The sequence below is a fragment of the Anoplophora glabripennis genome, unplaced genomic scaffold, assembly GCF_000390285.2.
Source record: "Anoplophora glabripennis isolate ALB-LARVAE unplaced genomic scaffold, Agla_2.0 scaffold283, whole genome shotgun sequence".
NCBI classification, from domain to species: Eukaryota; Metazoa; Arthropoda; class Insecta; order Coleoptera; family Cerambycidae; genus Anoplophora; species Anoplophora glabripennis.
Genome location: NW_019416379.1, coordinates 101,757 through 117,398, shown reverse-complemented (window position 1 = coordinate 117,398; position 15,642 = coordinate 101,757). Strand labels below are relative to the sequence as shown.

General features: G+C 33.5%; 1 protein-coding gene across 1 annotated transcript in view; it reads left to right on the top strand.

Annotated features, from left to right (window-relative positions):
- Positions 1-15,642, top strand: part of LOC108909069 (general transcriptional corepressor trfA) — an 84,595-nt gene that overhangs the window by 46,484 nt on the left and 22,469 nt on the right. The window contains exon 5 of the mRNA XM_018713306.1: positions 8,594-8,691. Within this exon, the coding sequence (XP_018568822.1) occupies positions 8,594-8,691 (98 nt within the window). The remainder of the gene's footprint in view (positions 1-8,593; positions 8,692-15,642) is intronic.

Here is a 15,642-nt window from a genome sequence, read left to right as displayed (position 1 = left end):
AAAGTAGGACTCTATGATAAACACTTTTTGTTCTTGAGAAAACACCATTTTAAACGCTTTTTAAAACGAAAATATTCAAATTGATAGCGGCGATATAGCGCTTTGACAGATGACGTTTAAGTTCATTTGCTATACGCTACGCCCTACGTCCAAATTTTCAGAACCAACTTGACCACGTTTTTATTTGAACGCTCGTTATAAGATATTAATTTCAATTATAAAAAAAAAATAATAAATTCTAATGAAGGTAAGGTGTTCGAAAGGGGGAAAATAAGATATACAGGGTATTCTACAAGCTCTATGACAAACTTTGACAGATGGTAGCTGGATTAATTTCAAACATTTTTTTCTTATAAGAACATAGGTCCAATTCGTTTTTGTTTAAAAGTTACATGCATTTTAAAAAATATTGTTTCACATTTCAATCAAAGTAGTCTGATAAATAATAATGATTTTTTAACCAAATTAACAAATCTTAAGACTATGAAAATTGTTTATGTTAAACGACTTTTAGGTACTTGCTTGGTTTTATAAATTTTGAAAGGTATAAAAATGGTGTATGAAAACCTTCACAACGTTCAAATGTTGGAGTGTTACATTGAAGGTGAAGAAAATAGTGACAGCTTTAAACTTATATTTGGAGAAATACCCAGAGCGTCATCAGCCAGAAAAGAGAATTTTTAAACGACTCTATGATAACTTGTGTGAGTTTGTTCTTTTTAAAAACCTAGAGCTATATCTTATAATCAATACTTTAGCTTTTTTGTTGCAATTCCCAATGTATCCAGCAGAGAAATTCAAAGGACGATAGGAACTGGTAAATTCAAATCATTGAGAATTTGAAAAAAACGCAAGTTTCGACCAATTACTATAAGAAAAGCCCATCATTTGTATCCAAGATATGAAAAGATGCGTCATTTTCTGCCAATGGTTTTTGCAGCAAACTCATGTAGATCCCAATTTTTTTCAAAATGTTGACGACGGGGCTTTTATAAGCAGCGAAGGTATATTCAACCGATATAATACGCCTCACTAAACTGTAACGAGAATTCAACAAAGGCGGTTTGGTTTTCATGCTCTCTTCCACAGTAGGGGGTTAACTTACGAAATGTACCATACTATTGAACCACTGGATGATATGTCACTAGCTCAACGATATCACATGTTCTTTCAGTATCATTGTGCGCCTCCACAAAATTCCCACATAGTTAGAGATTTATTAAATCATAATTTCGGGGACAATTGGATCGGTACATATGGACCAAACAGGTGGCCGCCTAGGTCGCCAGATCTAACCCCTATAGACTTTTATTTTTGGGGGATCTTAAATACAAAATTTAAGTATAGAACTAATAATGTCGAAGAGCTAAGGAAACATTTTGAAAATTATATTCAACGGGTGTCAAATATCCATATTTACAATGCGACCCGCTCCATTGCCAAACGTTGTCATCAACAAAAATGGACGACAATGCACTTGCTATGACTGTGTTATGCTATTTTCGTTCTATTGTTCTTTCTCTTTTATATAGTTGTTATTTTTGTTTAGTTTATGTTTAATAGTTATAAGTGTACCTATAATTAAACTTATGAAGTAAATATAAACGGATAATCTAATTTATTTATTTTTGTAATTTTTCAGTCTAAGTTAGGTGCCAATATAAAAATAATAATAATAGAGAATGAAGTAAGAGACGAATACTAAATAAATATCATGGCCAATTGAATAAATATAAATTTTTTGCATTTTTCTTCATTTGGGCAAATAAAAAATATCTATTATATATGGCTGAAAGATAAAAAAAATGCTATTCAACGGGATGGCCAAATACAGGGTGTTCTATTTAAAAAAANGATATACAGGGTATTCTACAAGCTCTATGACAAACTTTGACAGATGGTAGCTGGATTAATTTCAAACATTTTTTTCTTATAAGAACATAGGTCCAATTCGTTTTTGTTTAAAAGTTACATGCATTTTAAAAAATATTGTTTCACATTTCAATCAAAGTAGCCTGATAAATAATAATGATTTTTTAACCAAATTAAGAAATCTTAAGACTATGAAAATTGTTGTTGTTAAACGACTATTAGGTACTTACTTGGTTTTATAAATTTTGAAAGGTATAAAAATGGTGTATGAAAACCTTCACAACGTTCAAATGTTGGAGTGTTACATTGAAGGTGAAAAAAATAGTGACAGCTTTAAACTTATATTTGGAGAAATACCCAGAGCGTCATCAGCCAGAAAAGAGAATTTTTAAACGACTCTATGATAACTTCTGTGAGTTTGTTCTTTTCAAAAACTTAGAGCTATATCTTATAATCAATACTTTAGCTTTTTTTGTTGCAATTCCAATGTATCCAGCAGAGAAATTCAAAGGACCATAGGAACTGGTAAATTCAAATAATTGAGAATTTGAAAACGCAAGTTTCAACCAAATACTATAAGAAAAGTCCATCATTTCTATCCAGGATATAAAAATACACGCGTCATTTTCTGCCAATGGTTTTTGCAGCAAACTCATGTAGATCCCAATTTTTTTCAAAATATTGACGACGAGGCTCTTATAAGCAGCGAAGGTATATTCAACCGATATAATGCGCCTCACCAAACTGTAACGACAATTCAACAAAGGCGGTTTGGTTTTCATGTATGGGTAACTCTCTTCCATAGTAAAGGTTAGCTTACGAAATGTTCCATATTATTGAACCGCTGGACGATATGCCACTAGCTCAACGATATCACATGTTATTTCAGCATTATGGTGCGCCTCCACATAATTCCCACATAGTTAGATATTTATTAAATCATAATTTCGGGGACAATTGGATCGGTACATATGGACCAAACAGGTGGCCGCCTGGGTCACCAGATCTAACCCCTATAGACTTTTATTTTTGGGGGATCTTAAATACAAAATTTAAATTTAAGTTAGAGCTAATAATGTCGAAGAGCTAAGGGAACATTTTGAAAATTATATTCAACGGGTGTCAAATATACATATTTACAATGCGACCCGCTCCATTGACAAACGTTGTCATCAACGAAAATGGCCGACAATGCACTTGCTATGACTGTGTTATGCTATATGCTATTTTCGTTCTCTTTTTCATAGTTGTTGTTTTTGTTTAGTTTATGTTCAATAGTTATAAGTGTACCTATAATTAAACCTATGAAGTAAATATAAACGGATAATTTTTTTTCAATCTAAATTAGGTGCCAATATAAAAATAATAATAATAGAGAATGAAGTAAGAGACGAATACTAAATAAATCTCATGGCCAACTGAAAAAATATAAATTTTTTGCATTTTTCTTCATTTGGGCAAATAAAAAGTATCTTAATATATATGGCTGAAAAGATAAAAAAAATGCTATTCAATGGGAAGGCCAAATACAGGGTGTTCTATTTAAAAACAAATCTATATTTATGTAATATCGTAAAAACTGTGCCATAAAAAATGCCCCATAAAAAATATAACATATAATGTTCAAACTTTTTTCATATAAATTTAATGACAACGGAGATAGGAAGATTAATGTTTTTTTAAAATCCTGTACCTATATCTAAAACTAATCAAGTTAACCAAGATCTTTTGGTACCAGCGAAGTAAACTCAAAAGAAGAGGACGGGACATCGATATCAGATTTTTTGTATCTATCACCGTTTTGGCGATGAAATGTATGTAACATTTCTCTATTCAATACACGCCATAAATGAGTACTTTTTCAACTGTAAATCCCCTCGCCTCTCACGAATCAGGGTGCTTTTTCAAATGTAAGTTCCCTCACCCCTCACGATTGTTCAACGGGTGAACCCTCTTATTTCTCACGAACTGGTAGGTTTTCACACGAACAGCCCTTGGAAAGTTGAAAAAGTACTCCAATTTCGGAAAGGCGAGGGAACTTACGGTTGAAAAGGTACCCTGAACTATGAGAGACGAGGGGACTCGTCTCAAAAGTTACCCCGAATCACACCACACTTGACTTTGTATGAAAATTGCCATTCCAACTTTCATAAGGGCGTGTATGTGGGTGGAAAAGGGTGCTGAGTGTTGACGAGGGGGTTGGATTCATTTTCGGTAGTCTTCTTTGTTTTCAGCAGCCTAGAAAACGTAGGCATACATAACCCACTCGACTTTGTATGAGAATTGACATTTCAACTCCCAGAAAGGGGTATATGGGGGTGGTAAAGTGACGATAGTGGGTAACGAGGGGGCCTAATTCATTTTAGGTAATCTTCTTCGTTCTTAGTGGCCCAGAAAACATAGGAACATAGAGGGTGTATGGGGGTGGTAACGAGAAAATGGATAGTTATTTTCTTTTATGGTCATATTCAGTTTCAGCAAAACGGAGTAGGGGGTCTACCCTCTGGGTCTTTTTTTTGTGTGTCTGTGTAGATATTAGAGTTAGTTTCCGCCTATATCAAATGAATCCCCCTGACATAAATTCAATCTGTTAGATTCTGGCAATGACCTTGAAACTCAAGTCTTTACTTCGACTCACTTCGTGGTACAAGGGGAAATATATGAACAATTAAACCGACATTTGATGAGCCCGAAATAATACGCTGAAGCGCGCGACGCCAAAACAAAATAATTATCTCTTGCCGAGACCTCCACGTCCAATTATCACGTATTACGCGGCCGCCCCTACGAGGTGCTTCCGTTGCCTCATGTAAATTATACAATGCCGCCGTCCCCGCGCCGCCCTCAATTAGATTTTAGCGAAATGAGTCCGCCGTCCGTGCTGAAGACTATTAGATTTTGCGGCCGGTAACGGTTGAACCTGGAGAGCTGCCACGCAATTGTGGACGTGGGGATTACGTGCATGCCGTACAACAATAATAACAATTTGCACCTCGGGGTGAATCGGAAATTGTAATTTTACGTCGTAGCAACACAATTCACGTTCATTTTTTGTGAATTACCATATCGTTATTCGTTTTTTGGTTCGAGCTACAGTGAGCATTAAAAAAGAAATATACAAGGTGTTAACAATATAAGTACTCAAAATTGGAGGTTATGTAAAACATGTCGAAATATTATGAAAACCTTAGTAGAGCTTTTGTCAGTGGCGGCCCCTTGAAGGGGTAACTCAGGAAACGGTTTGATATTAAATCGCTACCTTTTTTATGCGAAATATGATACATTTTCATATTTTCGGTTCAGGAAGTAGAAAAAATAACGTACAAAAGAAAATTATTGTAAAATTTGCCCCATGATCCCGCATTTTCTTAGGCACCTGTAGCCAATTTTGATTTGTATATTATACCGATTACATAGGTCAACATTTGATATAGGGAGTATCTCTAGACCTCAGTAGGGTGCTCTAGGGTTTTTGGGGTCGCTGATTTCGAGTCCGGGGTCGGTTGACCTCTATCACATCAGGTTCAAGGTCATTTGAAGATTAAAGAGAGAATAACTGCTTAGAGAAATTTGAAAAACTTTTTGTCAAAGTTTTCGAGGTCGCTGAATCCTAATCCGGCTTTTGTTTTACCCGACAAGGTCACCCAAAGGTTATTTCAAGGTCATTTCAAGGTTTTTCAATGTCAAAGTGTGTTAAACTTTTTGAAACTAACTAAAAACCTTCACACAAAGGTTTTTGGGGTCGGTTGACCTCTATCAGATCAGGCTCAAAGTCATTTGAAGGTCAAAGGGAGAATAACTGCATAGAAAAATTTGAAAAACTTTGTGAAGGTTTTCGAGGTCGCTGAATCCGAATCCGGCTTTTGTTTTACCCGACAAGGTCACCCAAAGGTTATTTCAAGGTCATTTCAAGGTTTTTCAATGTCAAAGTGTGTGAAACTTTTTGAAACTAACTAAAAACCTTCACACAAAAGTTTTTGGAGTCGGTTGACCTCTATCACATCAGGCTCAAGGTCATTTGAAGGTCAAAGGGAGAATAACTGCATAGAAAAATTTGAAAAACTTTGTGAAGGTTTTCGAGGTCGCTGAATCCGAATCTGGAATTTGTTTGACCCGAGGATGTCACCCAGAGGTTATTTCAAGGTCATTTCAAGGTTTTTCAAGGTCAAAGTGTGTGAAACTTTTCGAAACTGTCTAAAAATTTTGAGTACTTATTCCGTTAACACCTTGTATTCAGTATGTCCGCGCATTGAGTTTACAAGAGGACAAATGGACCAAAAAGTGAAAGATACGAAAAATAGGCATTCTTGATAAAAGTTTTTGCTTGAAAAATTAATAACATGGTTATAAAGGTCGAAGCAAGCCTCTGTATAAATATGACCCCACTCGATTGTTTCGTGTACAGATGATAAAATCAAGTCGAAGTGATGGATTATTATATTATTTTAAATTGTAAAAAGGTCTTGTAGAACTGTTGTATATAATAGTTTTTGAGTTATACAGGGTGTTTCATAATGATGTACAAATATTTTAAGGAAGTATTTAAAAGGTAATTTTAGGGGGGGTACTTCCAATACATTTTTTACATGTTGATTTCAGATTTGAATATTTTCTCAGGGGGGGTTCAATTCAAAAAATATATAGAATAAAATTACTTTCTAAAAACCTGCTGAAAATATTTGCACATGATTATGAAACATCCTGTATAATGCCAATCATTTCATAAACAATTTAATTTAAATTTTCCCAAAGTTATAGTGAGAGCACGCCACTGATAGAAAGTATATACAGAGTGAATTTAAATTTTGACGCCACATTGAAGCAAGAGATAGAAAATGTATTAATAAGTAAAAAGAAATACTTGAGAAGTTAGATCTAAAAACAGTAAAAAAGTTTTATTTGGATCCGGTAACCGAAGTTATTTAAAAAAAAAAACGTGTATAATTTATCTACTAAACGTTTCTTATTTTCTTCTTCAGTTTTGCACCACATTTTGGAAACACTCTCTATGACCGATTTCAAATAGAAACGGCCTTGCAAAAAATTTGGATTATCTTTGAGATTTTAAAAAATTCTATTACATCATATAACATAAATTAATTTTCAGTTATCAAAGTCTACTTTTTTTTCGGTGTCAAATTTGACAAAAATTGGTTGTCAAAATTTTTTATTTAAAATCTGACTACGCCACTGGATTTTACACTTCCTCAATGTGATTTGTACCAAATTTCGTGAAGAAATATTTATTGCTCATTGTAAAGTTAAAGGTTTTATCATTTCTGTTCTTTCTAAACGGGAGAAAAAACCTATGGAATCATAAATAAAATGTTCACTAATATGTGTATTCGTAATTATAATGGTTCGATGTTAAAGAGGAACACATTAATGATCATTTTGTCTATTTAATTTATTTCCTTAAGTTGCTTACCAGTGGCGGCTCTTGACGGAAAAATATAGGGAAAATGTCTCAACATTATTTTTTATAGTCGAAGTCCATTCTTCTGATTTTGTCCGAAAAAAACTTTTCAATTACTTTTTCATTAAAGTTTGCTGTTTCTCGCACCACTGATTTTTCAATAAATAGCATTGCAACTACAATCAATTTAAACTTTTACATTTTTTTTAGAACAAGAAACAATACGGAAGTAACAAAATTTTACACGTTACGTTTATTAAGAAAAAAAGGCGGTAGTAAACAGAGCCAAACTGCATAGTAAAGATGCTCTACTTCCGCTCAGTCTTTCACTGCTGTGCAACGGTAACCATAACCACCGCTGTAAACACTTTACAGATGTAGAGGAGTCCATTATATTCAGAGTTTTGTAAACGAATTTTACAAGTAGAGTTAAACTGACTGCACACTATACAAATTTAACATTTCTTTTTTATGGTGTTCCATAAGGCTAATCTATTTAGTTATATAGATCACATTTTAAACTAAATTTTAAATAATTTTTTTTACTATGAAAATTCCTATCGGGAGGCGGCGCCCCAGACCCCCCGCACCAGCCACCACTGTTGCTTACCCCGTTTAGGAGGAACGAAAATGATAAAATGTTTATTTATATTAATTAATATTACAATGAGCTATACATATTTTTTCTCGAAATTTGGTACAGATTACATGGAGAGGGTACAGAATCCAGTGGCACACTCAGATTTTAAACACAAAAATAACCTAACCTAACCTGTTTTTATCGAAAAAAATTTAAAAGTAAGCTTTGATAACCGAAAATAAATACACATAATTATGTGCTTTAATGGACTATTTAAAGGTCCATCTTTCAAAGTCGGTCAAAAAATAAATGTTTTACAAGGGTCTTTCCATTTGAAATGGATCAACCTGTAGAAATTGTATAAACAGGAGACTTATGAGGAGAAGTAGAAATTGTCCATCCCGAAGAAATTGTTATATGTATAAATAATTTGCACTCTCTCCTTAACATCTTTGAAATCATCTTTAAAAAACTTTTAAGGTCATGTCTTGAGACATAGAACACCCCATACCAAGCCCCGCACCCTTCTGTATCACTTTATATATGTATTTTTTTTAATATACTTCCCTTCATCTGACAAGCGTACCTATTCCGAACCTCATACATCATTTATAACTACCCCTCTAGACGTTTCTTAAAAATAGTAAATTGAAAAGTTTCATAATAAACCAAACCCAACCACCTGCGTGCGCTGGTTTTCTGATTTGCATAATGTTCTTTTCAAGGTGGATTTGATGTTTACAACATTGAAACGGCAATGCCTAAGATCGATCTGGAGGCGATCGAGTGCCACCTCAGGGCTGCCAGGGAGGAAGAACGGAGGGTAAGTCATGGAAATTTTTATTTAGATTGAAAAGACCATGTTAACCGCATTTCTCTTTTTTTTAATTTTAATTGCTGAACTAGTTTTGACTTGTGAATAACGACAATTCTATGTTGAGTATGTAGTCATTTTCAAGCACGCCGAATAACGACAAACAATATTAGTTAATTTTTATGATCACTTTTTTGAACTTCTTTATGCTTAATTTTAAAAAATAATTAGCGTTGTAATAAATTTAAAATTCGATAAAATTCATATCGAGCAATGTGACAACGGCGCGGCGGTTTATTAACACAAGGTACTAAGGTGTCCACCAACCACCAATACGCAATTGAGTTGGTATCTGGATTCGACTGTGTCGGAGTGTTTTTTGCTTACCACTATGTCCTTTTCTTAAGGTGTTTTCCAGCGAGTGCGCGAAAATTGGATTCGAAGGTGTTTTGCGTGCATCGAAAATGGTGATGGACATTTTGAGCATATGTTGTAGTTTGTTTTGTACTCGCACGTTTAAAAATTACTGAATTTTGCTATTTTTAATACGTATGATTGATTATTTGGAGGACGTGAATCTTTGGGTACTTTAATTACATATTTTTCAAATACGTAATTTGATTAAAAGTTAAGTTCCTGTTTTAAGAGATTCATAATTATTAAAATTCAAGCTAAAATTTAAGCACAACACTATCTTCGTACTACAAAATCGATACATTTTATTTTATTTATTTAAAAACTGGAAAACAATTGTCTTGAAACTTACTAAATGTTCACAATAATAGCTGTTTACATTTTTTCCGTAGGACAAGTCTGCCGCGTGTACACGTGAAATGCATTTAGCAGGTTAAGCGATGTTGTCACGTTGTGATGCAACTCTCTAATATTAGGCTTTTTTTCGCAAGTGAAGTCGTATGTTGTAGTATGTGTAGTATGAGTGAATGAAGAGATTTAAACTACCATATGACAATTAAGATCAAAAGAGATAGAAATAGTAACTACAAGTCAGATATTCACAAATGTTCAGTCGCGAAAAAAAACGTAATTAATACTCGCTGTATTTTGAAAACTGTTAACCATTTATGATTACTCTATCTCATGCTGAAGTAATGGCAGTCAAACATTTTACACCCTGCAGTATACTGTATTAAACCTATGGCTAAAACATTTCTGCTGACAGACAACTGTGATACATGCATATTTCGTTTTTACTGTATGTTTTGACGTAAGGGCGCGGTAAAGTTACTAAGCTCTTATATCACTTTATCGAACTCTCTTCTACTTACCGATCTAGATCGGCAAATATGCACCTTCCGAGCTAAAAAGCGATTAGAAACAAATACTTTCTAGATCAACAGCACAAAAAAAAACAATTTACGCTCGCTGATAGATAACTGAAATTTTATGAAATTAAATTTACGAATTTTGACAGTTAACATTTTCTAAAACACAACTGATCTATCAACGATTCACAATCAGATTTAGCAAAGGAACAATGCCTTTTGAAAATAAATTTATTCACAATCAGATGAAACTGAAATGACGCTTTCTGAAATTACTTTGACGCTTACTGAAATACATCTGAAAAAGCTACTGTAAACTTTTTGACAACACTGTACGTGCAGATTTCGTTGTTAGCAATGGATAACTTTCATGAATTAATTAATGCAAATGACAATTAAATAGAGGGCTTTGAAAACATCCATGATTCACGTTGTACCTCAGGACGCTTGTTTTGAAGGGTTATCGATTTGCAGAATTCCAATCGCTGGCAGAGAATTAACCAATAACCCGTTAACTCGTTTATTTTTAGAATGCCTTTTCGCTATCGGAACCAGTAGTGGCCGCACCAATTTCATGTCTGACGCAAGTAAAAATAGACAAGTAGCCGCACACTTTATCAACACCATCATAAATAAATACCACCGGTCTTATAAACTCTCCTTGATTTAAAAATAATGGCTGTTTACACGAAGTCGGTAGGACCCCGGCTTGAGTTCCGTCCGGGCAAATATTTGATATCAACAAAGACATTGGGCAAATAACTGGTATTTAATGTCATGCCTCGTAATCTACGACCTAGAATCAGCTGTAGAATTATCGTATGGACTGGCCGTACGCAGAGGCGTAACAGTGGGGGATACCTAATGTTTAGAGGGCTAAAAATTAATTGGTCAATTTATATGCATTAAATATACAGATGTACAGGGGACCCTTACAAATTCAATTTTGTAAAGAAAAAATCAAAAAGGTCAGTTCGAAATTGATTTAAAAATACACTTCTGCACGGCACTGGAAACTGGTCCACTGTAAAACCTGACCTCGCACAATGCGACCGGTATGGCGGCGTAATAAAAACGGACAAAAACTTTCGCAAGGAAAGAAATATGTAAATAGAATTTTATCGCACCTATTTTATATCGGCAAATTCAAATGCTTTTGCCTTTATTAATTATTAATAAAATTAATTTGTGTTTTTAAATAATAAAATTATTTGACATACCTGATGCTGCAACAGCAATTGTTCAAAATTTTATCCACTCACGTGTAAACACATTTGGGTCCGTCTTACTCACTTTCTACGAACTAACACAAATGATGTCTTGCTTCACCATAACACAAATACTTCACCATAATACAAATGTTGTCTTGCTTCACCATAAATTAAAACGATATCCATCAACTCTGAGTTGCTATACACGCAAGCCATTTTTGATACTAACTACTAAAAAACTGATGTAAATACCACAGATAACAGGTAAAAACTACCGCAACGACGGATTTCAGTATTAGGATGGCTCTCCACGCGTATTGCGAATGACGCTAGAGACTACGGTTGTCCAGCTATGCAGTGGTTTAATGTGCTATAACTTCAATAATTTTTTTCTCAGAAACTATAAGGATTTAACAAAAATTTTTTTTACAGTATTGACCCCATTTCTCATGCCGCATCTATTCCCAAATTTTTTGGATAAGTTGTGAATCACCCTGAATACAGGATGATTCAGTCATGTCATTAATTTTAAGGGAAGATAGGGAAAAATGAGTAGAATACAAATGCGTGATTAAAAATATTTTAAAATGTATGTTTACGCTGAAAAAATATTGCTTACCCCTTTTCGGACCGCTCCTGACCGCTGACCTACAAAGGTTTATGGAGAGTGAATCTTGACGTACCGTACTGTTCGGTCACTAATCTAACTTTAATATTCTTAGCGTGTTCTGTAACTGTATATGAGTTTTTAGTATTAAATATGTTCAAGTAGGTAATAATTATTCAGTTTGTAGTACGTATATATATTGTGTGAGTTATTACATTTCAGTTATATGGTACCTACTTATTTAAAATGACAAATACGGCTAAAAAACACACATTCATTCGTCCATAAAAGTCTTAATAAAGTTGAGATCCTTTGCGCTTTGATTTTGACGGCGACTAAGAAATCAGCTGTTTCGCTACAACGTCCGATGGCTGTGTACTCCGCCTGTCTGCGCGGCGCGTTCCGTATTACGAAGTGGAGCGCCAAATTAACTCCCGGTTAAGGAGTAAGTAATTTGCTTATTTTTCAAAAGGTCGGAATTTTTTTTTTCCGATTTTCTGTCTTTATTAGCACTTCCTAATGCGTGGTTAATATTTATAGCATTATGACTGAATCACCATAGTTTTTTTTTGTATACCTTTTTTTAATAGTTTTTTGTAGTGAAGTCGAAGTGTTGGAAGATATTTATTTTAAAAAAACATATTACATTTTTACGTCGACTTTAACTTTCTTTTTCGTTTAATACAGAAAAAAAAACGGGAATTTAAAATAGAGGGATTCGAGAAAAAGCCGGAGAAATCATGGAGAAATCATGGGGAGATCCAAGGAATTCAAGAGCAAGCTCGAGGAATTCAAGAGGAAGTTAGTTGAATTCGAAAGAATTCATGGAGGAAATAAGGGGAATTTCCTTGAGTGGAGGAATTGTGGCGTACAAAATGATAAATGCAGTTTACTCTTCGTTAAAATGAATATACTGCAGTAGTAGGATGTAACTAGCGCCCTCTACCGATGAGCAGACAAATATAAATCTAACAAAAACGTAATTGCTGAAATTTTTAGCTTGGCTAATAAAATGGTTTTCGAAATATTGCCAAATTTGTTTCTTTAACTTTGATTCCTGTTGGGGCATGTTAGAACTTAATCTGTATACAGGATTACTTCAATTATTTTTCACTCATGGGACTTCAAAAGTCGTTCATCAATAATACTAGATACAGACATGTTACATTGTTTTTAAAATCCAGGTTATCTTTAAATCTCAACAAAATATAAAAATATCCTCACTATAAAGTAGATGTACCCAATGACAATATTAATGTTGCCCCTTTCGGCGCCCATGCCTCCTGTTAGGCCATTCAGCTGGACAAGCGGCGATGGAAAATGTACATGTGTTGATTCACTCTCATCTCCTACACTAATAAAATGTTTTAATGAAAACGCTTCACCGTTGAAAATAGACCGTTTGTAACAGTGGCATAGAGTCGAGTATCTGTGCGCGCGCGAATTTACAAAAGCGCTTTCATTTATTTCACGGACTGATGTCACTAGATCCCTAACGCGATTTCAATTCCAAAATCCTCCGGTTTTTCGCGGATGCAGGCAGGAAAACCGGAAGTGCTCTCTAAGGCGGCTGTGTGTTAGTTTTGGTGATTAAGTGTGCTGTGATTTGATTTTCCGCGATGGATTTTCCGAAGGCGTATAAGAGCAGGGTAAGGTTCGAACTTTTTCTGAGTCATGTCCTTTAGTTAAGGGAAAGCTGGATGTACGTCCTTACAGAGGAATAAAACAGGAAAATGTATATCAAGGATAAAAATAAATATAGCGGTGCCTAGCAAGTTTTTAAGCCTTTCAAAAACTTGCTTGAATTCGCATGTTTTCTGCGTTTTAAAGATTGATTTTCAAAAATGAAGTTGATAAATATTGAAATAAATAAGTACGCCGATGTTAAATTATATGTCTAAAATCAAACCGTTTAAAGAAAATGGAATGAAAAGTGTTGACAGTTGTAACATTTTTGGAAAGAAATCCTTAATCTGCGGAAATATGTCAATTAATATATCGCGACTGAATTTCAAATTAATCTCTATAAGTGGTTAGTCATAGGTAGGAACAGGGATAATATGAGTTAATATATTCGAAGTTTTCAAATATTACGAGCAGTACTACATTTTTAATTTTTTATTTATAATTATTTAAAAGCTTATCATTAGAGAAGTTTCTTCGAAATACCTAGAAATTTAGTACCATAAAGTAAGAAAATCATTTGATGAGAATGTTTTTAATTCTAAATTTAAATAAGTACAGTTTTTTTATTTCTCTCGTTGCCAGTTTTATGTAATACCAACAAATTTTAAGAATACTAGAGTGAATACTTCATTTTAGCATATTATACAGTTCAAGTGCACTTAATTCTAGAACTAGATTTGTTTAGCTGTGCCAATTTTACTCAATAAAATGTTTAATTTTAGTTTCCATGAACATAAAAGAAGACATAAAAGATGTTATAGACTGGAATAAGCATATGCATTTTTTGAATTGAAGACGGCTTGATTATATTTTACTTAATGCAATTTATTTTGATGATACATATTATGATATATGTCTCAATGTATGGATAATTCCATGCATTCATACATGTTAAAAGTAATTTTACTAAAATACATAAATATGCCAAATTTTACTGCTACAGTAAGTGTTCAATATGTTCAATAAATACATTCTAAACAAGTACTATACGAATCTAATTTCTCATATATATTCAAAATTTTCCGTTTCCATTCTTACTTCCTCAGTGACAAAAACTCTCTTACGAAGTTGCTCTTCGTGATCAATGGAATACACTAACATTTCATACATCATGCAACCCTACAAAAAAAGTCTATAGGATTCATATCCGGTGACCACGCAGACCAACTGTATTTGATCCACCGCTTCTAATCCAACTTTCTTATACACATTGTTTAAATGTTGGACAACACCCTGACAATATTATGCAGGAGCTCCATCGTAAGTCAATAGTAGTAATTGTAGTAATTAAATAGTTCAAATATGTAGGTTTGTCTCCTTAGTTTTCTGGAAAGGACAAATTACCTCAAAAAAATTGGTACTGTAAATTTCTGCATTTTTTAGATGTGACAGGACTACAATAATTGTTGTATTTTATGTTAGTCCAGGAAAGTTAGACAAAACGACGGAATAAACGAACTTTTTTACTCTGAGATTTTTTTATAGAAAAGTGTAGGTTTTGAGGTCAGAAAACATATGTCACACAAACACAACCACTAGCAGCATTCAGTGTTTTGAGATATAGATATATTTCTTGACTAAAAATTGTCGATATCTCAATGAAAATGCATTTTTTTTTTAAAAGTTCTTCAAAATTAAATTTTCTACAAAATCGCTTCTATGAAAAATTTCGATTTTCTTTATAGTTTTCCCGTATGTTTTTTAAATGAAGTACAGATTAAAGAAAATTAATGTTTTGGAGTCAAGATAATAGTCAATTCATTTTTAAATAACAAAAGTGAATTAGAGAAAAGAAAATTGCGGAAAATTATTGGAAAATCTTATATGATTTTTCGAGGTTTCAATATTTGTGAGCATCAAACGTATCATTTTATAGGTTTTCGATGTTGTACCTTGCGAATTGATTATGCGCTTTTTAATATTTTCCAGAAAAATCGGTTTTCTTTGAAAATTTTTTGCGACAGTGATGAAGCAGTTTTACATAAGAAACCTAGATATGGAAGTCCATAAAAAATTGTTTAAAATAAATAAAAAAAAGTCTTAATTATAAAAAGGTAAATTTAAAAAAAAATATACCTATTAAAATATATTTTTTTAGTTATACCTTTGCAGTTCCAGAAAATCGTTTACGCTACTGCTTTACGGTAACAACTATAATATTTTCGGATTCGTC